The sequence below is a fragment of the Lissotriton helveticus genome, chromosome 5_1 (assembly GCF_964261635.1).
Source record: "Lissotriton helveticus chromosome 5_1, aLisHel1.1, whole genome shotgun sequence".
Lineage (NCBI taxonomy): Eukaryota > Metazoa > Chordata > Amphibia > Caudata > Salamandridae > Lissotriton > Lissotriton helveticus.
This window is the reverse complement of record NC_136065.1, coordinates 1,775,161,295-1,775,187,500: the sequence shown is the minus strand read 5'-3', so window position 1 is coordinate 1,775,187,500 and position 26,206 is coordinate 1,775,161,295. Positions and strand designations below refer to the sequence as shown.

At 45.8% G+C, this 26,206-nt stretch overlaps 1 protein-coding gene across 5 annotated transcripts in view; it reads right to left on the bottom strand.

Annotated features, from left to right (window-relative positions):
* STRADA (STE20 related adaptor alpha) overlaps positions 1 to 26,206 on the bottom strand; it is a 231,010-nt gene that overhangs the window by 86,926 nt on the left and 117,878 nt on the right. For all 5 annotated transcript variants that reach the window (XM_078645053.1, XM_078645057.1, XM_078645055.1 and 2 more), the window contains 3 exons: positions 23,867 to 23,990; positions 23,130 to 23,301; positions 21,893 to 21,997 (listed from right to left, as the gene is read on the bottom strand). In XM_078645053.1, the coding sequence (XP_078501179.1) occupies positions 21,893 to 21,997; positions 23,130 to 23,301; positions 23,867 to 23,990 (401 nt within the window). The remainder of the gene's footprint in view (positions 1 to 21,892; positions 21,998 to 23,129; positions 23,302 to 23,866; positions 23,991 to 26,206) is intronic.

Here is a 26,206-nt window from a genome sequence, read left to right as displayed (position 1 = left end):
GAGAATTTTTCTCATCCGGCCCTTTTGGACACGTCAGTGCGGCGGTGGGCGGGGTTTATTTTTGTGTTCGTCGAGGTTTCTTTTCGTCATTCCGCGGCCGACCGCCGCCGGAGGAAGTTCAGGTCCAGGTGAGTGCTTTCCGTGTGTCCCCGCACCCCCCTCCCGCTGTCCGTCTTCCCGTTCCTGCCCCCCCTCCCGCTGTTCGTGTCCCCGTTCCCGCCCCCCTCCCGCTGTCCGTGTGCCTGCCCGCCCCCCTCCCGCTGTCCGTGTGCCTCCCGCTGTCCGTGTGCCATGATGCTTATTTTCGAAGTTTTATTTTTAAAAGCGCAGAGGGCTTCAAATAAGTCCAAGTACAGATTTCAGTTTTCTCGTGGCAACGTTCACACAAACCTGTTGGTTCTGGAAACGACCAGATCCTTTCTCCCAGTTGCAGATGTCCCACTGAGTGCTGAACGCTTTTTATAGTTGTGTGACATCGGCGTATGCATGTTACTCGCTGAGGTGCTGTTGTCCTGGTAATAGCGAAATGTTTGAATGATCTGGTGCGTGTGCTTATCTTTGTTTTCGTTTGTAGAGTCGGGCCGTATGGTCATCTTCAGCTTTTCCTCCTTGACATGCGTTATCACGTTTGTTTCCTGATCTAATATAAGCACAAACCATTTCCTCAGTTCCTGATCTAATAAAGGCTTTAGACATGTGTTTCTTGTCCCCGTTCCCGCCCCCTCCTGCTGTCCGTGTGCCTGCCCGCCCCCCTCCCGCTGTCCGTGTGCCTCCCGATGTCCGTGTGCCGTGATGCTTATTTTCGAAGTTTTATTTTTAAAGCGCAGAGGGCTTCAAATAAGTCCAAGTGCAGATTTCAGTGTTCTCGTGTTCTTTGTTTTCGTTTGTAGAGTCGGGCCGTATGGTCATCTTCAGCTTTTCCTCCTTCACACGCGTTATCACGTTGGTTTCCTGATCTAATATAAGCACAAACCATTTCCTCAGTTCCTGATCTAATAAAGGCTTTAGACATGTGTTTCTTTTAGGAAGGAGACCGTCACTGAGCAGAACGTCCTCCCTGCCTGCTCTTTAACAGGCTTTGCCCCCGAGGCCCGTGCGTCAGGGCCTTTGTCATAGGGAAGACAGTGGCAGAGTCCTCCCGAACCGCTTGACGCCAGCTAGCGTGACTTTGACTCTGATAATGGTAAATGCAACTAGATTTTAAAATTGCACTATTTGCACAATTTGTAATGTTTTAAACTCAAAATTGTAGCGCGGTTTTTAAAAGTGTCACAGAGTTACAAATCTACCTGTTTACACTAAGGGAAGTCCGCTCGATGTTGTAGCCTGCCCGCCCCGGTCCGACTCGGCAAATAGCGCCGTAGAGCGGAGGGCGGACAGGTAAGAGCGAGACCAGCAGAACACTCCACTTCCGCTTCACGCGGCGGGTAGCGGTCTAGCTGTGTAAGAGGAGGGGCTATTTAGGCAGCGAGGAGCAGCCGGCTGACGCGGCTAGGGAAGACAGTGGCAGAGTCCTGCCGAACCGCTTGACGCCAGCTAGTGTGACTTTGACTCTGATAATGGTAAATGCAACCAGATTTTAAAATTGCACTATTTGCACTATTTGTAATGTTTTAAACTCAAAATTGTAGCGCGGTTTTCAAAAGTGTCACAGAGTTACAAATCTACCTGTTTACACCAAGGGAAGTCCGCTCGATGTTGTAGCCTGCCCGCCCCGGTCCGACTCGGCAAATAGCGCCGTAGAGCGGAGGGCGGACAGGTAAGAGCGAGACCAGCACAACACTCCACTTCCGCTTCACGCGGCGGGTAGCGGTCTAGCTGTGTAAGAGGAGGGGCTATTTAGCCCTCTCGTCGCTCAGAGCGCGCAGCGGTCGCGCGCAGGGGAGCGCCTGAGGACGCGCCTGAGACAAGCCAGAGAGAAGCCCCTCTGCGCCCGTCCGCGACTGGACGGGGCCAGGGGCCAGGGGCCATGGCACTATCTCCATCTGGATCGAATGCCCCAAAGAAATCAAGGGTGAGCTATTCCTCTCAGGCTCTGATGTATTTAAGAACTAACCCACGGATATTCTGTGGGCTAAAAAGCCTTCCCCCCCCGAAGGGCCGTTCTCACGCAGGCAATGTCAATTTCAAGCTGTAAATGACGCATGCCCTAGGACTATTAATAAAACCCTACAACGTACTACATACAAGCCCATCGAAATCATTCAGGGTGGGATGAACCTGTTATGTAACATAAGGTCGCTAGCGAAACATTTTATCGAGGTTTGGGACCTTATTTCTACACACACACCTGATTTGTGTTTTCTCACGGAGACGTGGCTTAAACCCCATTCCATCCCGGCCATTACTCTTGGGATCCCGGAAGGGTATAAAATCATCAGACTGGATCGAGAAGAAGGCCGGAGGGGCAATAGCGATCGTACATAGAGACAACATTGCGGTTTCTGTTTTAGACCAATGGTGTAACCCTGCTTTCGAAATGATAGTATTTAAGGTTGGTTCGTCCGCCAAACACAGCAGGAAGGGAGCTTTAGTTTATCTCCCCCCAGGCCCCACAAAAGGAGTTTCTAGTGCGCTAGTGGAAGCCCTCGCTCCCTACGTTGATGCAGATAAAGATTTTATACTGCTTGGAGATTTTAATATCCACAGCGAGATAAAAGACAGCATGGAGGTTCAATCCTTTTTGACCGATGTATCTCTGCTGGGATTGAAACAGTGTAACAGTGGGCCTACGTATTTGGCGGGTCACACTCTAGACCTGATCCTTTCCAATTTTCCTGGTATTAAGTGCTATGTGCCTAAACAGACTAACTGGACAGATCACTTTGTTCTTGAGTTTTCGATGCCGAAGATTGATATATCTTTCAATTATCCTCCACAGATCCCGGCTCGGCGAAGGCACAAAATATCTGATGAAACATTTAAAAAGGTTTATGCTGCCCCACACATTCTAGCTACTGAGGACATTGATTCGGCCCTATTTAAATATGATTCTCCCACTCATACTGCAGTGGAGCAGATTGCCCCGCTAAAAATATTTAAAAGTCGTCCTGCAACGAAACAGGAAGTATGGTTTTCTGAAGAACTGCGGTGCCTTAAGCGTACTGCTAGGAAAACTGAGAAAGTTTGGAGAAAGTCGCACTTGGAAAAGGATAAAATCAATTATCAGATGGCTATAAACATCTATCATAAAGCCATCCGATCTGCACGTAAGAGCTATGTTACCTCACAATTGGAGGCGGCAGGTAACGATCCGAAAGTGCTTTTCCAAATTGTAAATACCTTTCTAAAACCAGTGGCATGTGAAAGTGCGGACATGGCGTCCCAACATCTTTGTGACGACATCTCGAGTTTTTTTACCGAGAAAGTTGATGCTATCTATAAGAAAATAGAGGCACTCATTCCACCCATAATCAGTCAGGATGTCCACATGCCGGTGCAAGCAGTTGCTACCAATTCTAACTCATTTCTCAACTTCCCTAATATCCCTCTGCCAGAGGTAGAAATGTTGATCAATAATATCAAAAGTGGGAGCCCTTCTGATCTACTACCAGCAAGATTAATGGGAACGGTGGGGAGAGTACTTGGTCCGGATATTCAGAGCCTGGTGAACCTCTCATTAACAACGGGATGTGTCCCACGGGAATGGAAAAAGGCTCTAGTCAGACCTATTCGGAAGAACACCTCCGTCCCGTGGACCAACATGTCCAATCTCAGGCCTATCTCCCAGCTGCCTTTTCTGGGAAAAATCATCGAAAAGCACACTAATAAGCATTTGTCCAACTTCCTGGAACAATCGGGAAGCCTTGATCCTTCACAGTCAGGTTTTAGGCCAAAATTTAGCACCGAAACGGCCCTGCTGTCGATAACTGATGACCTCCGCATGTACCAGGACAGGGGTTTTTCCGTTGTCCTGGTGCGGCAGCGTTCGATACCATCTCGCATAAGATCTTGATCGAACGACTGACTGTGAATGGACTCGGTGGCAAGGCACTGGACTGGATAAAGAGCTTTCTCTCCGACCGCACCCAATGTGTCACCATGGGTGATTTTCGGTCGGATGAGGTTAAGATCACCAAGGGGGTGCCACAGGGCTCGTGTTTGAGCCCAACTCTTTTTAACACCTATGTGGCCCCCCTGGCAGATATAACAAGAGCCTTTGGATTCTGTCCAGTGTCCTATGCTGATGACACTCAGCTGCTTTTTCCCTTTAAATTACTAACTCCGGAGGTTATACAATCTTTCTCCGAGGGGATGAAAGCAGTATCCCAGTGGATGTCTTCCAACTTTCTTCAGTGCAATGTTGGTAAGACTGAGGTGATGCTCTTCGGTGAGGCCAAGGTGCAGTGGTCCCCTGATTGGTGGCCACTGGATCTAGGACCAGTTCCCGAACCAAAACAAATAATCAAGAACCTTGGGGTACGTTTGGAGCCGGAGCGGACTATGAAACAACATGGAAACACCACGGTGGGATCCTGTTTCCACGTGATAGGCCTTCTCCGTAGGATATTCCCGTTCCTTCCGGACTCCATTAGAAGAACTCTGGTTCAGGCTCTAGTCATCAGCCAACTTGATTATTGTAATGGTCTTCTGGTGTCTGCAAATGAAGAGGTGCTAGACCGACTGCAGGTGGTGCAAAACACAGCAGCCAGGCTAGTCCTCAATGCCCCCCCAGATCTTCATCCAAACCTCTGTTGGATAAACTCCATTGGTTATCCATTCGCCAGAGAGTGAATTTCAAGACTTGCTGTATTATACACAAAGGTTTACATGATTTGGGACCTGCCTATTTGGCTAATAAATTCGTTCCATATGTTCCTACACGCACACTCAGGTCAAGTGAGCAGTTGCTGCTGAGGGTACCTAAGATCAGCAGGACCAGACTGGGTGGAACGGCTTTATCAGTGTTAGGTCCTATCTTATGGAACGATCTTCCTTTCCAACTGAGGCAGTGTTCCGATCATTTTTCCTTTAGAAAGCAATTGAAAACCTTCCTGTTTAAGCGAAACTAGCAGAGCTATGACATATTTTAGCTCAGCTAATCTGTGCGTTCTGGTGCGGTATTATTGTAATTGTCCTGACCTATGCTTGTTGCTGTCTTTGAGCGCGGAGATACTCCTTCGGGAGTTTATCCTAGCGCTATACAAACCCGCAAATAAATAAATAAATAAATAAATAAATAGGGCATGGAGAGACGAGCGTCACTTCAGGCACACACGGAGAGCATATCAAACCAGGGCTTCTGCTCACACAGAGAACACTACGAGCACACAGACGACAGCCCACATGGATTCTTTTTGTGATGTGTTCAGATGTAAGGAATTACATTGAAACCAATTATAAATAATAGTTCATGCCTACATTATATCTCTGACGCAGTGGAAGATGGTAATGCATTTTGTAGGTCAGGGTGGGTTTTCACGCCATAACTCACGTTGCCTTGATTACATTTGAGAATGATATAAATGGCCACAAAAAGCACAGTTCTTAAGCTAGTTCAGTATGTCTGTTTTTTAAGGACCGATCTATTACGTGAGCAAGATATAAGCGCTCTACCCAGTAAAGTTCCTACTGGATTTTTTGTTGTTGTCTAAGCTGCTGAGTTACCATCAATTGATTAATGCACGTGCCGCTGAGATGCTGCGTCGGTTGCACATTTCTTGTTTAAAACCCACCATGACAAACCAATAGCTAACTCGGTGGCAAATACTAACTTGACATCTGTGATGTCCAGCTTGCAAAGCAACTATACAGTGGCTGCAGGCACAACATGTTTTTTTCTAAACGAATTGATGTAGAACTGGAATCGTTTGAGTAGTTTTATGTTTCGTAAAATATCCGTTCTGAAAAAGCAGATATTCTGTACTGAGTCTGCGTGTCCGATGAATCCCAGTTCCCTCACCGTGGTGGGCTCATCGTCTTGGCTCTGAGTAAATGATCCCTTCTGCTGACTGAGTTCCTCAATGGCGTCCCGATGAACCAGCAGAGTCTTTGTTTTCTCTGTGTGAATCAGACTGTTGGTAATTGCTTGTGGAATACTTCCAGTCCCTAGCAACCAACATTTAATACTAATCAGATTTTTAAAAAAATGTGTTCACAGATTTAGTACTACACTTTACAAAACAGTATACATATATATCATTATTTTAAGCAAGCTATGTTTTACCACTCCATTTATTTAGTGGTACCCTGACTCAATCTGAGGTGACCGAATGCTGCGGTGTCCTTGCCAAAGCGCATACAGAAGCCACCGACCACCGCAGAAAGGAGTGGCAAGCTATTCATTCATTTCGCCATCTCATCCGCTAAAGAAGAGCCGTGTTGTATGGAAGTGGAACGACAGACTGGCTCTTGCTTATCTCCAGAGTTGAACGTAGTGCCGATTGAGGTGGATACACTGAACCATTAACCAGGCGGGCAAGCCAACGAATTGGCTCTCTTGGCTTGGATTGGCTTGGCTCTCAGAGCAGGCAGGCAGGAGGCTCGGCAATTACAAGCACACGCCGGCAGCGAGGCACACACCTCCCCGGCCCCCTCCCGTGGAGCCTGTTTACTGAGCAGAAAAGGCCAACCATGGAGCATCACCACCGGCGTGCCGAGGAGACGGCACAGTCCGGCAGCGATATAGGCTCCTAGATGTATGCACGTCAACATGCACACTGCAGAGGCTGGTGGACGACCTGGCGGGCACAAGACATGGGGCAGTGATCACTTTCAACCTTCACTAACAGATTCCCCCAAACTACTGCCTGATGCCTCAGTCCATCCATCATGAACCTTCTCCAAGCCCCCTGTTTCTGTCTGCTCCAGTGTGTGTGTGTGTGTGTGTGTGTGACTGCTCCAGTGTGTGTGTGTATGTGACTGCTCTGGTTGTGTGTGTGTGGGGGGCTCTGTGTGTGCGTGGGGGCTCTGGGACTGTGTGTGTGGCTCTGGGTGTGGCTGGCTCTGGGTGTGTGTGGCTGGCTCTGGGTGTGTGTGTGTGTGGTAGTAATTGCTGTCTGCTGAGCTCGTCCGTAGGGTACAATAGTTCTCACATTTGCGAGAGATTAAGCTATTGGCAATGTAAATGACAATGCCATTTATTTATCGGTTTTCAAAACCAAAACATAAATACAAATGTTGTCATTTACAATGCCAATAGCTCTAACTTCTCCAAAGGCGAAACCGTTGCATTGTAAATGCTTGTTCTAAAATAGGGGGTCAGTAGAAAAGACAGGGTACATAATCACCTTTCATATCCTCCGCTCCTTATTATTTTCACTATTTCTGCCTGAGGTACTGCAAAGTGGTTCTATGTAAGACCTCTACGTGCTTGTTGTGCGTGGACCACAACAGCAGCCTTAGAAAAGAATTCTTCTTTTCCCCCCTCCCTACCTCTCTCTGTTTTTTTATTTGCTAAGCACCTTCTCTCTTTCTTGTTCCCCGCACTCTTCCCTCACCCGGTTCTTCTAATATATAAAAATGTTTTTACTTCCAAGTATTTCACATACGCCTCTCCCATTAGCACATTCAAATTAACCACATGGAGAGGAAATGCTTATAAAAATTATTTGCTTTGCTAGACTCCCTTGAAAAACAGGTGCTGGTGGCGCAAGTGCCCGATCGTGTTGTACATTCACCTGCTCAGCTCACAACCACCAACATCCTAGGGCTTCTGTGAGGAGTCCTGTCCGCGCACAATGTAAGGACGACACGGTATACCCTACAATGCAACAGTCACACACGACCTAAAAGCATATTGTCAGGTGGCTCTGTGACATGTTTACCCAGCGCTCGCATTTTGGCCACACACAACAGAAATGGGTATGGGCGGAGCCTCAAAAGTCAGGTGCAAAGTGGGCACTCGCTGATTTTGTTTACACCAGGTCCACAAATTTAGGGGTACGCAAATTGTGAACGATTCCAAGACTGATATCTTGGAATGTCGAATAAAATGAGAGAAATGTTGTCCATTTCAAGGTTTGTATATAGCGCTTGTGAACTGCTTACTTGCATATCGCCAAAGAAAGCACCTACATCTTGCACTGCTCCTAACTCGTTTGGGTTCCGGAGTAGCGTGCTACCCATTGAAAAGCGCTTCAACACCTTATTAGGTGTAGCAAGCGCTATATAAATGTAAACCGAGGGCTTTAAGTGGAATGAAAAAAAGGGAGGGTTTTTCAAAGGGGTGTGGCTAATGTAATTAAGGGTGTGGCTTGAAACACGTAAGCTAAAAATCTGTGCTTAGCATAGTGTGCCGCCCAAGTATTTTGCGGTTGCTCTCATTGCATCCAGATATAGGATACAACAAGTAACGTCATACCTACAACCAAGTCAGGACTATTGCCTTTGTCAACGGTTGTTAGTTGCACAAGATAAATAAGCAGCAACTATGCTTGTAAATAATATTGAGAAAGCTTCCCCTTACAGCCCCGGTGACACCACGATAATGTTGCTGCTCCTGAGTGTAAGAAACTGGCTCTATATATACACTGCACCAAAGTGAGGTACAGTGTCAAAGGGTCTCCAGAGGTTTGGCAGAGGTTAAAGTTAGATAGAATCTTACTCTCTAGTTGTTGCTTGGTCGAGCAGTAAGGCAGTATTAGAGGACAGTGTTAAGCATTTGATGTACCCACTCAGTCAGCAAATGAATTCACACTCAAGAACTGGCCAATGGTTTTTGTATAAAAAAATATACTGTTTATTTTTTAGAACCAAGCAAGCCTGGCACAGGTAAGCATTAAATTACTTTTCAGATACAAGATGCTTTTGTTGAATCCTTTCAAAATACAGTATGACATTATACCAATTCAAGTTTACAGGGGTTGCAATGCAAGGCACAACTTAGTAGACTCAGCACATAAGAATCAATAGGCTTTTTAAGTAAAATACAGTTAAACTACTTTTCGGATTACTTTTACTAACACAGTGCTGGATCCTAGATTCAGCACCAGGACATTTCCTGAAACCGGTTAAGAAAATGCGTTTTAGTCAGATGTACGATTTTTAAAGAATATCCTTGTATTTCAAAAGTCGACACTGAAACTTTTTGGGAGAAAAAGTGTCAATGTTATTCTATGAGGAAAAAGCAGGTTATCGGTTTCGAGGTAAGTACTCGTTCTTTGGAGTTAGGGTTCTGGGGATAGACTCAGGGGTCTCCCAGGGTCAGTGATGCACTGTCGTTGCACCCTCAGCGGCACTAGGGCGGCCGGGTGCAGAGTGTTGAGGCCCAATGTTATCCTATGGAGGATAGGGGGGCTACGGTTGGTGGCTGCTGGCAAGCAGACCGCGGGGTTGTGGGAAAAAAAAGCTCAGAGGGTTTAGCTCCGGTCAAGTTGGAGACCAAGTTAGCACAATAGGGGCACCATCAGCGGCACTAGGGCGGCCGGGTGTAGGGTGCTATTTTTGATTTCAATGGAGATTCTCCGGACAACAAAACACTGCAGGCTCGGGGACGAGGATCTTCCAGGAGCGACCACCACTTCGAGGGGTACGTTGGGATGTTGAGGGTTGGTTAGGCACCACTGGGTTGGGCACACAAGGCCGTGGGGCGTTGGGTGCAGGGGTGCCTTGGGACGTCGGATTTTCTTACCCGCTCTGGTCGCAGTAGGTGGGTCCTCTGGATTGAGGCTGCAGGCGTCGTCTGGAAGCTTGAGGCAGGTCAGGGGTCGCCAGATCTTGGGTCAGGATCACCAGAGGGACCTCCTCGTGGTATTTTTCCACTCAGGCTCAGGCCGGATTCGGCGGGTGCAGAGTGGGCTGGATTCGCGGTTTCTGGCTGGCACCAGAAGCTGCAGATTAAACACATCCGGTGTTCACGGGAGAAAAAGTCCTTAAAGTGAATGCAGGCAGGTCCTCCTGGGTTTTTAAGGTTGCTGGTCGCTTGAACATGCCAGGGTTTTGCAGGAGCAGGTTCGAGGGGAGACAGGCCTGTAGGGCTGGGGCCTAGTCAGTGGGCGTCGTCCTCTTGTTAGCTCTGTACGACTTCTCGTCCTTCTTCTCTTCTTTTCTTGTGGTTGCTGGATCTGAGGAAGGAAGGTTCAGGGTGCCCCTAAATACTACATTTAGGGGTGTTACAGGTAGGTAAAGGCAGGGACCTATGTGTCCCTTCCCTGGGGTGGGAGGGGAGGGGAGGGGAGGGGGGCAGGAGCCTGACCCTGGTTGGCTGGGTCCCCCATCCTCAAGATGGCGGGACTCAAGGTTGTGCTTCACCGCGCCTCTCCCACCTTAGGGATGGAGTTGGTAGACGTGGGCACACCTCTCTTCCTTACTTGTTTTTCCCACCGGTTCTCCTGCCCAAAGTGGGGGTAGAACAAGTGGGGGCCAGTTGCTGAAAGCAGCAAATGGTCTGGAGAGGCTCACAAAGACGGTTCGAAGCTTCTCCTTCGTGAACCCTGCCCATCCTGGGGGAAGGAGGCTTGGCACCTCATTAGCATGTGCATTGTTTCAGGCACCCGAGAGCGGCAAGCTCTCGACCCAGGGGTCCAGAAACATGTCTGGTGGTGGCAGCCTAGGCAGCCACTCAGTCAGGTAACTGGAGGTTGGTCAAGTTTCAGGGGGCATCTCTAAGATGCCCTCTGTGGTGCATTGTACATTAACTCCCATTGATAATAAACTTCCTAGTCTTCAGTGTAGCCATTATGGTGCTGTGGAGTTCGTAATGACAAATTCAAATGACAAATTCCCAGCACCATATACTCAATGGCAACACTGCACTTACAGGCCTCAGGAATGGACCCAGGTACTGTAGGGGTACAGGGCTCATGCACCTGGGCATAGCGCACCCAGCTAGAGGGTGACTAACGTATGCTAGGGCAGTGGTTTGTGGCCATGGCACACAAGGAGGTGTGCCATGTCGACTCTTTGCAGGCTGCACCCCTTGGTGCAGAACAAAGCAAAGACAGTGTCTGTGTGTCAGGGTACCGGGCCTCTAAGGGTGGCACAATAAGTGCTGCAGCCCTTAGAGGCCTTCTCTGGCCACAGTGCCCTGGTACCATTTATCAGGGGCTGACATGTGCCAGAGATGCCAGGAACATAGGCCCTGGGCACCCGATTAGAGGAGCCCAGGGCACAGTCAGTCAAAGAACATCAGTAATTCAGCAAAGGGTGGGGGCATACCATGCAAGAAAGAGAGCACTTTCTCACACTGAGTTTAAAGAAGACTAGGGAACGACTCTCTTTAAGGGATTGCCATTCTCCTACAATGCTCACCTGGCATGACGTCATGCCGTAACTTCTCCACTAGTGAGAAGTGAGCAGCACACATCTATGTGCCTGCTGTCACTGCAGTCCGGAAAAAAACGTACCGGCTGTGCCAGGGCACAAAACAGAGCCCAATAGAGACCCATTTCGAGACCCCTTTTAAAAAACTGCTGGTGCTCAGCACCGATGAGACCCGGCCCACTTAAAGCCCTGTGTAAACCCTTACCTCTTCTATGCATCCCCTATCCTTTTTCAATCCAAATAACAAATTCACATGCCCACCACTCAAATTAATTTCATATCTCCCTATACTAATTCACTACGAATCCTATTTGGGTCGTGGAGGAGAAATATTGTTTACATCGCATGAGATACATCGCCTGCCATTACAACGCGGTCATTACAACGACTTGCTGTAGGGGTCAAAAGGTGCTGGATTTAAAATCCAACATCTTCCCTACTGTTGTACAGACTAAAGTTGCAATAGTAAATCATACTATTCCAATATCCAGCGCCCCCTACAACAAGTTGTTGTAATAACTTTCGTTGTGATGGCATGCGATGTATCGCATGCGTTGAAACGTGGCCTATTCGTCCTGGAGTAGTGTGTTACTCCACGAAAAATTGCTTCAATGCCTCTTTAGGGGTAGTAAGCACTATATACATGCTATTACAATTACAATTACCTGTAATCCCGTTTTGGATGTACACAGACATTTGAACCCAAAAGGGATTACGGCCCTTTCGTGAACTGAGCCTAAATGTTTAATACATGCCCAGGGGCCACAGTATAAGTGTTTAGTTATCCAGCACGATATCCTTGGTGCAACAACAAACTGTTGCATGGCTAAACACTTATAAGGTCCCAAAGGCAAGATCGATTGGCTATGCCAATGCTTGTTTAAAAGGGCTTCCCGGGTCATTAGCAGGAACCCAGTGCACTTTGTCCAAATTGCATCAAATACCAGGCAGAAAGTGGGGGGGACCAAGTCAAAAAGGTGTATTCCTCCCCTTCCCCCCCTACCCCTGAATGACCGAGAAGGAGACTAACCTTTCCCAAGAGAGTCTTCATCGTCTAAGTGGAACAACCTGGAAAGGACATCTGCTTTGGCATGCTCAGTCCCAAGTCTGTGTTCCGCTGAAAATGTCATACCCTGTAGGGAAATGGACCACCTCAACAGTTTGGGGTTTTCACCTTTCATTTGCATCAGCCAACGGAGAGGCTTGTAGTCAGTTTGAACAAGGAAGCGAGAGCCAAACAAGTATCGCCTTAACTTCTTCAGGGACAAACCCACAGCAAAGGCTTCCCTCTCAATGGCACTCCCAGGCTGCTCTCTGTGGAGTAACCTCCTGCTAATGTACACAACATGGCTTTCCTCATTGGTTTAGGATAGGACTGCTCCTATCCCATGTTCAGAGATATCGGTCTGCACTATAAATAGCTTAGAATAATCTGGAGCTTTCAGAAAGGGTGTGGAGCACATCGCTTCCTTCAGTGTGTCAAAAGCCTTTTGACAGCTCACTGTCCAGTTTACCGTGTTTGGAATTTTCTTGGAAGTCAATTCTGTGTCACAATGGAACCATACCCCTTCACAAACCTCCTGTAGTACCCAAATCAAGCCAAGGAATGCCCTGACTTGAGTGTGGGTGGTTGGAGCGACCCAATACAGAATTGTCTGAATCTTGGCTTGTAAGGATTGAACGTGGTTTCACCTACAAGCGGGTTCAAGTATACAACAGAGCCCTTCCCTATCTGGCACTTGCTTGCCTTGATATGGAGATCTGCACTCTGCAGAGCCTGACGGACCTTTACCAGGTGCATCAGGTGATCCTGCCAGGTGGAACTATAGACCGCAATATCACCAGGACATGCTGCACTAAAAGGCTCCAACCCAGCAAGGACTTTATTAATCAACCTTTGGAAGGTGGCAAAGGCATGCTTTAAACCAAATGGCATTACTGTAATAGGTACTGTACATTTGGGGTCGACAATGCTGATCTTTCTTTTGCTACAAGGGTCAAATCTATCTGCCAGTACCCTGATGTTAAATCAAAAGTACTGAGAAACTTGGCTACACCTAGCCACTCAATATATTAATCTGCCCTTGGTACAGGGTATACATAGTCTTAGCGACAGCATTGAGACCTCTTTAGTACCACAAAATCTCAGCTCTGGTTTACCACCCTTGGAATGAGGCTAAGGACTAAGAATACTAGGCTGGCCCAGGGACTTTCAGAGGGCTCAATCACCCCCAACTCCAGCATCTTGCTGACTTCAGGCTTGATGCTTTCCTTCACTTCAGACTGTCTGTATCGTTTACTTCTGACAGGCTTACTGTCACCAGTGTCTAAATCATGATCATACCAGCTAGTCTGACCAGGAGTGAGGGAAAACAGCTCGGCATACTTGCCTGCAGTCAGCCTGCTGTTGGTCAGAGAGGGTGTCTGAAAAGACCACTCCATCAACTGACCCATCTTTAGGACTGTAGAAGGTGGCCAGGGAGAGGTGGTTCACTCTATTTTTCCTGATCCTCATCACTGACCATCAGCATGCCCACATCAGCCCCATCATGGAAAGGTTTTAGATGGTTCACATGCATGCCCCTGTGAAAGTTACTCCTAGTGCCTAGGTCAACCAGGTAGGTGACCTCACCTTTCCTTTCAAGGACAGGTAAGGGCCACTCCATTTGTCCTGAATTTCCCTGGGAGCCACAGGCTCTAGTACCCACACATTCAGGCCTGATTGGAACTCCACCAGTGCATCCTTTTGGTCATACCAGAGCTTCTGGAGCTCTTGGTTGGTCTCAAGGTTTTTGGATTCTTTCTCCATGTACTCAGCCATCCTTGAACGTAGGCCAAGCACATATGGAATCACTTATTAACCGAGTGGTACTGCAAATGTCCAGCGGTGGTCCTTTCCTATACATGTGTCCCCCAGAGAGCACAACACTGAACACTCAACCACAACTCGTCATTCGGCTATCTTTAAAAGGATCGCTTTGCCACAGCTGCTTTATAAGCTGCAAAATTTTCCATATGCGATACTGCACAGTTTTTAGTTTTTTGCTCTATTTTGACTTGTAGGGGTATCCTTTGGAGGGACTGGGTGATTAGGATTGCCTTGCATTATTGCTTCCAATCTACATATGAAGGGGGTAAAGCAACAGCTGATGTTACATCATTTTACAAAGCATCACATCTAGTTATTCTTAATGAATGGTGGTATAAACATTATAATCCTGCTTTTGAGTCTCAGAAACGGGCAATGTAAGGGGTACAGTTACTATATCTGCTGCATAGAAGAATGACATGCCTCCTCCTCCCACCTGCCACTAAGGTTACAAAATTGGCATGATACAATTAAAACACTGGGCTGCAAGAATAAACTTATGAAGGAGACCCCTCCTTGCAGACCGGCCCATGGCTCCATCAGATGGCTCAACTACCAGGGTTCCAATGCTAGGATGCAATCAGTATTTTAAGTTGGGCAAAATTATGACTGTGACTACATTAAACTTCTAAAATTTACATGCAGAATTTGAACTCCACGACTGTAGGAAGCTGGCTCTTTATATAGTGAACCAACACGAGGTACACTGTGTAAAGAGTCCTGGCAAACCTTATTGGTTTACAGAGGCAAACATGATAACACTAAATGCTTTCCTTTCTGGTACGGTGGGCAAGTAGTTTAGGCTTATCAGAGGGTAGTGCTAAGCATGTGTTGCACTCACAGAGGCAATAAATGAAATGCACAAGAATAAATCAGACAATTTTTTTAAAAATAAGGCGTATTTTTATGTACATTTTGATACCAATAACTTAGTTATTAACTAAGTACTTTTTTAAATATTGATTTTTACATGTAAGTAAACGGTTCACTTAAATGTGTCTTTATGCAGCAATACATCTCTATGGGAGAAAAGGCATACAGTTATTTACGGACAGTTTCTGGGGATCTCCTTAGTGTCATGGGGGGCCATGGTCCAAGTATCACAAGCAGTTGCTAGTCACCAGCCTTGGGACGTCAGGGTGCAGAGGTGCTAGTCAGGTTTGTATCTTTGCACCCTACACTGGTGGAAAGAAGGGGGGCAATCTACAAAGAGGCTGCAGAGGGGAACTTGGGGACAGGTCTTGGAGCTCCCAACGGGAAGGGGTGTCACAAGGGTCCTGGGATAAAGGGGGCACAGCCGCTTCGTTGGTATCCAGCCCGAGGCGCTCAGGTGCAGAGTAGAATGGTCAGCTGGGCTCTGTGCATCCTAGGGCCTCCTAAATACTCAATTAAGGGGCATTAAGGGGAGTGACAGGTAGTAGCTAATGAGCTACTTACCTTTATGGTGTCTACCCCCTCTATATGACCACTTGGGGAAGTGGGGATAACCGACACAGTACGCCTACATCCACCAAAACCAAGCTGGTGGTATTTTTAAGTTTTGTGTTCACATCAGGTAGCCCATCTTTGGGGTGGAACTAGCTGGTTGGGCGTGGGGGGGGGGGGGGGGGGGGGGGAACACGCCTCCCGACTGGTGCCAAATGCGCCCAGGGGAGGGGGCTGGCCTTGGGTCGCAAATCAAAGGCAGCAGAGGCCTTTGAAGCCTCCTGCCTTGATATGCTGAGTACTTAGCCATCATGTTTGGAGGAGGTGACAACACCTCCGGCCAGTGTAGGAATTGTTTTTGCCCTCGGAGAGCACATGCTCTCACCTGCAGGGGGTCAGAATCCGGTCTGTGGTAGAAGGCTGGTCTTCACAAATTAGCCATTACACTAGTAGTCTGTAGTATTTCAGGGGGCACCTCTAAGGTGCCCTCTGGAACATATATTAATAAATTCATCACTGGAATCAGTGTGGGTTTATTAGTAGGAGATGTTTGATACCAAACATCTCTAGTTTCAGTGAAGTCATTACGTAGCTGGAGAAATCATAATTACCAGTGTCCAGCAACTGTTCTCAAAATGGGTTCCCTGTTCACTTGTATTATCCAAGAATCGACTTCGACATCACAGGGGCATATCTGCTCAGGCAGATAAGTCCACATAGAATAGTGCACCCTGCCTTAGGGCTGTAAGGCCTGCTGAAGGGTGATTTACCTATAGTGCATGCAGTGTGTGTAGGAATGGTACACAGAGGGTGTGCCAAGTCATGTCTTCACTTCTCAGCACCCTAGCACGCAGCCTGCAATTGCAGTTTGCATGATTATGCGTTGGGGTAGCTATCTACAGTGGGAGAAGTGTTGACATGGCGGCTCCCCCGGGAGCCCAAAACTGCTATCTTGCACATAAATGTAGAACTAGGCAGCAAAAGATAGGGGATGGCTTTGTCATGGATTGGTTTTTTGGTTGCCCAGAGGGACATCGCCCAGGCCTGGAAATATCTGAACCCCCATCTCTCAAAGGCTGGATGAAAGAGTTGAATCACTGCATTAGTCTGTATGAGTCTGTGTACATGGCCAGGTAAAGTCCACACAAACATCAGAAAATATGGGGAGACAGGCCCAATAGATAGGCATTATACTACAGTCATGCACTCAGACATATTAGTCCCTGGAGGCCAAAAGTGATTGGTGTTATACAGAGTTTTGAGGTGTGGTGAGTAGGAATGGGCGCCACAACAATGTGGTTATGAGGTTATGGACTGCCCATAATAATGGATAAATAAAGTTAGGTACCTCCTTCTCCTTTGTTAGTATAAAGCTCAATAAAATGCGTTACAAAACAACATTGCAGAGTTTTCACATTGGTTTCAACAAAGTTGTTAATTCCATTGATATCTCTACTGACGGAGTTATTTATAGGACGCACTATTGCGGAGGCATCTTGGGGCTACGTGGTGACAGGGACGGCAGCTGACGGGTTCAGAGAGGAGTGTAGAGCCAGGTTTTTATTTCTTTTCTAAAAAGCGACCTGCTGGGCTGAAGTCTCAGTTGTACAGGAAGGAAATCCCATAACTTAGCCGCTAAGAATGAGAAGGGTTTCCCTCCGCATCTTGCTTTTTTAATCTTTAGAAGGTGTACCAAGCTAGAAGCAGAAGATCTTAGGACGCGCGGCGGTACATAGAGAGGAAACAAGGATTGCCATCCTTTGCCCTTCCTCCAAATAGGGCTTTATGTACTAGGCAAAGTGCCTTGTACGTAATACTTCAATTAGCTTTTATTCTTCCATTAAATTACAGCAATCATTTCCCACACTGTAATACCAATTTAAGAACGATCACATACCAATCCATAAAAGTGGACGAAACTCAAGTCCCTCTTCACTCCCTCCCACAAAATGACACAATATCACAAAAATGTTAGGAAATATAGTCATTGTAGTATAGTTTACCTGCATTTAATATCCCCAAAATTCAGAGCTAAGCAAAAGACAATCCTTTGTTATTTAACTCAACTTTGAGATGATGCAACACAAAGGAAACCTATACGTTGGAAAGTATTTCACTTTTAGCTCTCTAGCAGCACCTGTGCACCACAACACTCATGTCTGCTCTTAGCTGTTGGGCACACTTGGGCTGCTCGAACGTCAACCACTGTATCCCCCATCCAATATAGACTTCATCGCCAGATGTAAATCACTAACTTAATCCTTTTTCTGCCACGTGTAATAAATATCCTGCCACTTTTACCTTCATCCATTGCAAGCTATGGTCTCTCACCGGTGAACATATGAGCCATTAAGCGCTCAGTCACCAAGCTGAACCTCAGCAATTAGGCGCTATAGTCTGCTATGTGTAAACCCAACCACTGTATTTTTTTCATTGCCAGACACTGTTATGCCACCATGTGAGACCTGCCTTTCTGTGTGCTGCCCAGTCAAGCATGACTTTCATTTGTGTGCTCTAGTCTGCCATGTGTAACTTAAGCCACTATGTGCTTTCTCTTGCCCTGTGGAACCTCAACAACATGGAGTAGTGTTATGTACCTCAGGCGCCATATGCACCTGGCAGTCATGTGCAAACTCAGCCACTGTGTGCTGGTCCATAGGTAACCACCACTGTGCACCATCATTATGCCTTAAAATCAGACACAAGCTATTCCCATCTGTATCCTTAGCCGTTATACAATCGGTCTTGTTGCATTTCACCTTACCCACTGTGCACAGTTTTCCTAACGATATCTATTGTGAAACTGGCCTCCGCATAAACTTGGTCACTGTGGCCTTTGTTTCATGCACATTTACAAACTTTTTGTACTTTGCTCATGATTAACCCGGGCCAACTGCCCCAGCAATGTTGAACTTCAGCCACTGTGAGCTCCAACTGTCACCAGGTGCAACTTCAGCCTTTTGGTGCACGTGTTATGCGTGTGTAACTTCAGCCGTTCTGAACTCTTGCCCGTTACATGGAACTTAAGCCACCGTGCACTCTGCCATATGTAGGCTCAGTCAATCTGTTGCTATTTTAAACATTTTCTATGCTCTTCAACCATCTACAACCACAACTAATGTACAACCTGCCATGTGTAACTCTAGCCAATATGTGCTCCAACCCCGTAACATTAGCCACCATATTATTTGTCATTTATACCGTCAACTATTCTGCTGTTACATCTGTAAATTTACCAATGTTGTATCCTATCTTGCTCTGTCTAACCTCCGCATTGGGAGTTCTGCATAACTAGATACTGCAGCCCCATCATTGTGTAAAGTCATTCCGTGCTTTTTATCCTGCTATTTCTTACAGCATTCCCTCTGGCCTGCTATGTGCACCCTCAAACATTCTGCTCTCTCACTAGTTCTAACCTCCCGAAGTACGCGATTTGACTTTCCCTGGGTAACCGGTCAGTATGTGTTGTGTCCTGAGAGAAGTCCAGCCATTGCGCCTTAGGCCCCGCCATTTGTAACCTCAGCAAGTGTGTGCTCTGGCCTGCTCATTGCATCCTTAACTATGCACTTGTGGGTCTACTGTAACCTCTGCTATTGTAAATTTGTCCTACTATGAGAAATCCTAGCCTTTGTAGGGTCTACCCTTCTACGCATAACCAACTTATTGCTCGTACCTACTAAGTGGTAGTGCTAGGGCAATGTGAGAAAGCTCTCATCACTTTGTGCCTAAGGCAGTTATCTGATCAGTCATTCAGCCAGAAGGTGCCTTAAGAATGGGACACAAACTGCACCCGCACACCACCTTAACTCTCATCAGGTAGAGATGGGACATGTAGTTATATTGGCTTTATATGCGATTTACAGAATTTGTTTCAAGGTTTATCCTCCCTAGGAAGACTGGTATCTAGAGAATGTGAGGCTACATAATTCTCAGCATCAACATAACTATAACAGAAACCAAGGCATGGAGGTTTTATTACAAAGATGTAAAATAGTCCAAGGGTATGATTAGGTTTGTCCGCCAACTCTGACATTTCATGCCCCCTTGATTTTCTCCACCACAGCTAATATGTCATCTGGCTTTTCTGCGGGGTCTCAGTACAGTTTATGGCACCATCAGATTGTTTGTGTGAACATGAAGCACACACGTATGAGACTGCATCTCTTTTTGTGATCCTCAGATGGAGCAATGTTGACTCCGTCAAGTACCATCTTAGTAGTTCATATGGTGGCAAGGGTGGGACAAATGATCAATTTCATCAAAGAGGCCCCAAGTAATTCTTCATTTTAAACTCAACCAATTAACACGATTAAGCATTTTGCTTGTTGTGCTCCATATCTGCGATTTTACAGTCACATTTGTATGCTTACATCAAGACAGTCACAATGCACAAACCATTTTGCCTGCATCAAAAATACTGAACAAATATATAAATATTAACCAACTTCGTCTAGCCATACATAATACTAAGGCTAGATAGGGTGCTTACACAACCTAAAAATAGATACAATAACAAAAGAACTACGTGCAAGAAAAACAAAACACTTTGCAAGTACACGTATTAGGCAGGAAAACTGCAGATGTATCATCACATCAAACGCTCTATTACCTGGTTATTCAATAAAAGATTAGGAAACAGAATGGTTTAGTACCAAAGACTTCTTCGTAAATAAATAAGTCTTTGTTGTCAGGTTATGTTTACGGCCTCCGTCAGCCTCCAAACTAACAAAGATGGGGAGACTTCTTGTCTACTGGAATCAGAAAATCTCCGCAGGCTTGGAAAAATTGACCACCATGCTCTGCTTGGTTTTAAGCAACAACAACTGAAGAAATGCTTGCAATAATATCAGCTACTGACCACACGGGATGAATTCCGACCCAGGTTGTTTTACCCCCACTGAGCCACTTGACAGAGACCACCCATATGCAAATTAGTAGTTGTTCTGCTTCAGCAGAACTTTCCAGGCCAAGCGGTCAGTCCTGGCTCCTCCCAGATGGGAGCACAAGCAGCACCAGATTGGTTTCAGCCTACTTTGGGTTCTTCATTGAAGTGCAGTTGGAGTCCTGCAGCGCAGTGAGGAAGAGACCATGTCAAGGCTTACCCTTCACATTTGGGCAGCCATAGCAACAAAAGATGAAGCAATGAAAGGAATGCTTGAATTAATATCAGGCACAGGCCATCACTCAGGCGCTATTCTAGCCCACTGTTTGTCCCCATTTTGCCACTCTAGATGGAGTCCAGGCATATTCAAATCCGTATAAGCTGACCTCTGTCGGAGGTTGCTTATGTTACTGTCCAGGGGGACCCGGCCTGGCAGCTGAGGCTAGACTGCGAAAACTGTGGTTTGTGTTCAGGAAGGTTGGTCTCAGTCTAGACTAGCTGTATGCAAGAAAAGGAACGTAAGGGGCCAGTAATTAACATCTGACAAGACAACAAAATACTGAAATAATATAGATAACCGCACAAAACCACAGCTACAGGAGAAAAATATGGCACTGCATACAATGGGAAAAAAAGATGGAGAACGTCGATGCAGAGTATGAAAATGATCTAAATGCATGTGTATCCTTCGCTAATTTAACCAGTGATCACAAAATCAGCTATTTAGAGCTCGTGAAATGACCTGTACCCAATTGAAATGGAAATCCCATGTTAAATCCTTCTGCAGAGAAGTCAGCAGTAGTCAAAAGAGTTGGTAGCTTGATAGGCCATAGCTGAAAACATACACAGCCAATAGATTTATGAAGGCTCTGGGGTCTACATGAGGGACCCTGAATAACTGGCCAATTCAACTGCATGCAATTAGGTCTTTTATATACTCTCAAATGCATTCTATCTTTTGTACCATTTAATTTTATTGGATTTTATCAAGGATTGCCTGTGAGTTCAGGTACTAAGGCTTAACACTCAACATTAGATCTCGTGGGAAAAAAAACGGTCACTCAAATCTGGGCTGATAAACCGTGCAAATGTGTTTCACCTCTGTGGGTCAGTGTATGAAGCACTGCTAAACTCCAATTCACAATGAACACACTACTGCCATGCATCATTCTAAATTCCAAACTAGCATGCTTCTTTTATTTTTTGGTAAATTCTGCACGAAATTCTAGATGGAGCTTAAATTAAATGAGACTTCTCCCCAAAAGAAGCTGCCTCATCCCTCAAATAAGAGTTAAGATGAATTGTGATGGCAGCAAACCTACAGACGCTGTTTACTTCGCTGTTTCAGGAGTTGAAAATTGGATGCAAAACTAAAGTTGGACATTCAGCAAAAGAAGCAAGATCAGCATACTAAATTATCTGTCTCTATTAAAAGAATGGAATCAAAGGAGACCTGTAACGCCAGTGAGCACAGCAGTCCTCTGGAAGGTGAGCATAAGTAGGCATTGGCTTACCTGGGTGGCAGGCATGTCCATGAACGGCACATGTCCATTCGCCAATTCACAGGCCACGATTCCAACACTGTAAATATCGGATTTAGCATCATAGCCCTGCAGATTCTACAGGAAAAAAATATTTTGTTATTGCTTCAACATACTGATATACAGCTCTGACAGACCCAAAGGCAGTGGCCCAATCCATCATGGTAATTCACAATCACCAGACTTTAACACATCACAAAAGAAGTCAAGCAGAAAAAGAAAACAATCACCACCTGCAACAACAGCCTTCTAGCGTGAAGACGTTATAGGTTCAGGGTTTTCATACTTCACCATCTATTAACAGAGGGCCAAAAATCTACATTGTACATGCATTCTGATCAATTAAAGTCTTTTTCTGTTTGAGATAACAATGGGCACATCTTAGTGCTATGAGATCTCCCCATGATATAGCTCCACAATTTTTAGATTGTGTTTTTGTGGCCTCGCATACCTTAAAATGTGCATGAGTAAAACAATTTTCAGTGCTCCATCCCATGAGGAGGTCAAGCAGGTCACCTGCGTATTTAGAACTGCTGCAAGCTGCAAAACTAATGTTGAAGGTAAGTAACGGATTCTTTCGAAGCATGAATCGTTTTAGGTGCAAATGCTATGTGTGTGTGTGTGTGTGTGTGTGCGCACACACACACACAGGATACATTAAGTATATTAAGTGAAAGCAGTATGAAAAACGTTCTTAAAGGCTACAAGTCTTGTATGTGTGTTAATTCCTGTACTTGTGTAGGATTTTCAAATGTGTTTTTCAAGCCTTAAGTTGGTGCTCTTCAAATATCCTGAAGAGGAATATTCTGAAGAAATGCTACTCTGGCTCTTTTAGCCATTGAGACGTATTTGATAGGTTTGAACTGCAGTGTGCGGCCTCTTTTTTTGTAGAAGGTCTAATTGTGCCTTCGTCTAAGCATCCTTACTGTCCATTTGAACAGTATAATTGGTTTTTTCGTTTGTTTTTTAAAAAAAAGGAGAAAAACAAAATGGCACTGCCCTGTGTTCTTATAAACGTGGTTTTATTTTCCCCCTAGACCTTTTTCCACAAGCAATAATACATTCCAGCGATGTGATTTCCTGGCAATCCCTCCTGCTCTCACCATAGTAGCAAACATGTCCTTAATTCGGTGTGTATATTCTTTCTTTCTTTCTCTCGCTCTCTCTCTCTCTCGCTCTCTCTCTCCCTCTCCCTCGGCTGTAGTGTTACCTGTTGTAAGACTTCTGGGCTGAGCCAGGGCAGGACCTTGATGCTGTGTTTTGGAAAGTCATGCACCACGCGCACCCGCTGGCCATGGTTGATCATGCTGAGGATGCTACGCAGACCCGACAGGTACACCTTCCCATCCAACGAGATCAGAATGTGACTTGCCTTCACACTCCTTGAAAGCAAATGGAAAACAATTCAAGGTGGGCCTTGAAGTCAATCACATCACCTTCGTCACAGATCCTCCCTTCCCCACATGGGGAGGTTTAACACATCACATATTTGCAAAGTGCACGTTTGCTGCGACAGGTATCTTGGCACTGAATATCATATGTTTATTATTATCCAACTCAATGGTACATCCATTTCTTAATCACTTTTGAGGTGTCTCCTGACATCAATATGTTGCTAAGGATTTAACAAACATTTGAAAATATTCCAGCACAGGCAGAGTGCCAACACGGATCGATTACACCCATTACCTTTAGAGTTTAGGAAGGCAATAAGAAAGAACTGTTCATACAAAACCACAAACCCACCCACTATAAACCTAGCCTAAAGCAGTGTACAGACATGTTCAACAGAGGAACTACTCTATGCTCTACAGTTTAAGCTGTAGTATCATTAATGAGTGGCAGCCAAAACACAAATATCACTCCTGTGATTTTTTTTTTTTAGATCTAGCTTAGTGAAACAGTAGAGCATCTTGCTTCAGTGATTACACCATCAAGCTTTGTTACCTATGCACATATCCCATGTGGTGAATGTAGTCTAGTGCCTTCAGCACTCCCTGTAAGATGTATGCGATTGCCAGTTCACTCATGCCATCCACGAAATGGGTGCTGATAAGATCCTTGGCAGATCCTGGATAAAGGAAACAATGAAGATGTTTTTTATGAAATGCAGAATAAACATGCAAGTTATCTCCATTCGCTTCCCATTACCCACAAGATATGTTTTCAATACAATTTTACAGAGCGAACAGCATCACAAAAATATCACAAAATCTATTAAATCACTCAGCCGCATTAGAACTCTGTATTTGGCCTCATCACAAACAGCGATGGGAGGACTAGCAAGTCCTTTGCCAGTTCGCAAAAGTTTATCTTTGGCACCATCATGGGACCACCACCTTGCTTCTCTCTGCACTAACCCTGCCTGCATCAAAATAAAGGAATAGAGCACATCACCATTTATGTCCAAAACATTTTTAATGGATAATACATTTCTTAACTTCAGTAAAAATATTTCTATCGGATACTCTACCTGCAGATTCCAGTCCTTTTGCCCCGTCAAGCGTCCTAACTGAATATTAAAACAAGCATTTACAATGCAACGGTCTCGCCTTTGCAAAAGTTAGAGCTATTGGCATTGTAAATGAATTTTTTAAAATGTATGTGTTGGTTTTGATAACAGATAAATAAATGTCATTGTCATTTACAAGGCCTATAGCTTAATCCCTCGCAAATGCGACACACAAACACACAGAACCACAAACACACAGAACCACAAACACACAGAACCACAAACACACAGAACCACACACACACAAACACACAGAGCCCCACACACACACACACACACACACACACACACACAGTGCCCCACACACACACACAGCGCCCCACACACACACAGCGCCCCACACACACACACACACACACACACACACAGCGACCCCACACACACACAGCGACCCCACACACACACAGCGACCCCACACAAACACAGCGCCCCACACACACACACACACACACACACACACAGCCACACACCCACACCCTTTTGGGTAACATGTATACAGTACATACAAAGTGACTATCGTGGAAATAGAAGTTAAGAGCATAGATGACAGCGTCAAATTGCTGGGCACCAAACAGAGACTCCCAGGAGCTGTGTAGTTACCAATTTCTAGGTCACAGGGTCACTGAAGACATTACATTAATAGTCCCGGGTAAATAAAGTAAGTGGGTTGGAGTCTTTAAAACAATAAACATTAGCATTGTTGTTTTTTTTATAAATAAATCCAAGGACTCATAACGCTGCTTCCAGTCCCTGGCAACAGAGAAGTATCGTGTTGTTCTAAGTAGGAAGAAGTGCCAGATTGACTGCTTGAATGAAAGAACAATGCACAGGAAGGATTATGGTCAAGCAAGTCGCCACTGTTTCCCTTTAATATTAAACAGACCGTTTTGATTCAATTATCTAAATCCCACAATCTAAGCATGTGAATGTGGGCAGTTGTGCCACAGTGGTACGCGACGCTTCTTTCAGCTAAGCATTACCTGATTACCTGTCATTCAAGTTCTCGAAGGCATTGGGATATCAGGCAAGGAACGGGATCGGCTCTACCGATCCCTGCAGATCAGCACACCAATGCTAATTGGCGAATAACTTGATCACTTTGTATGAAACTCTCCTCCAGAGGACGCCATCTTGCACCATAAACGGCGCAGCTTGGAGTCTCTTTCTTACGCCGTCACCGGGCTCGATGCCATTGAAATGGGCGACACTTTATTGTATTGTGCAGACAGATGTCCAGGCTGCGCCTAGGTCCCCCGGACACCCCTGATACAGTTCGGGGCGCATTTAAGAATGCTCCGTTTTGTTAAATGAACTCTACTCGGCACCGCCCACTGCGCCGGGGCTCCACAAAACAATATTTGTATTTTTGGTTGCTTTGCTCGTGTTACTGGTGTTAGTGAACCATTATAGCAGTCCCCGTATCACGTAATTCGTATATAAGTAAACAGGGGCATATTTTAACTTCAGCACAACCCCAATAAAAAGAACTCTTATGAAATAAAATTCCTACTTTTTCAAAAAGATACCGACGTGTGTACAAAAGAAAAACACAACGGTGCAACTTAGCAAAGAGAGTGTGTTGTCGAGGCATACACAGTGCGAGGCATGACACAGCTGCTGAAATAGTTGTGTACATCTCCTGGCGTCTCAGTGAATGCGTACGACCGTTTATTGAACCTGCACATTTTTCAATAACAAACATGGCCCAGGGAGGGCACCCCTCCCCCATGTGCAGCTGAACACAGAGCTCACTGTGCGCCTGTTGGGCAGAGGCT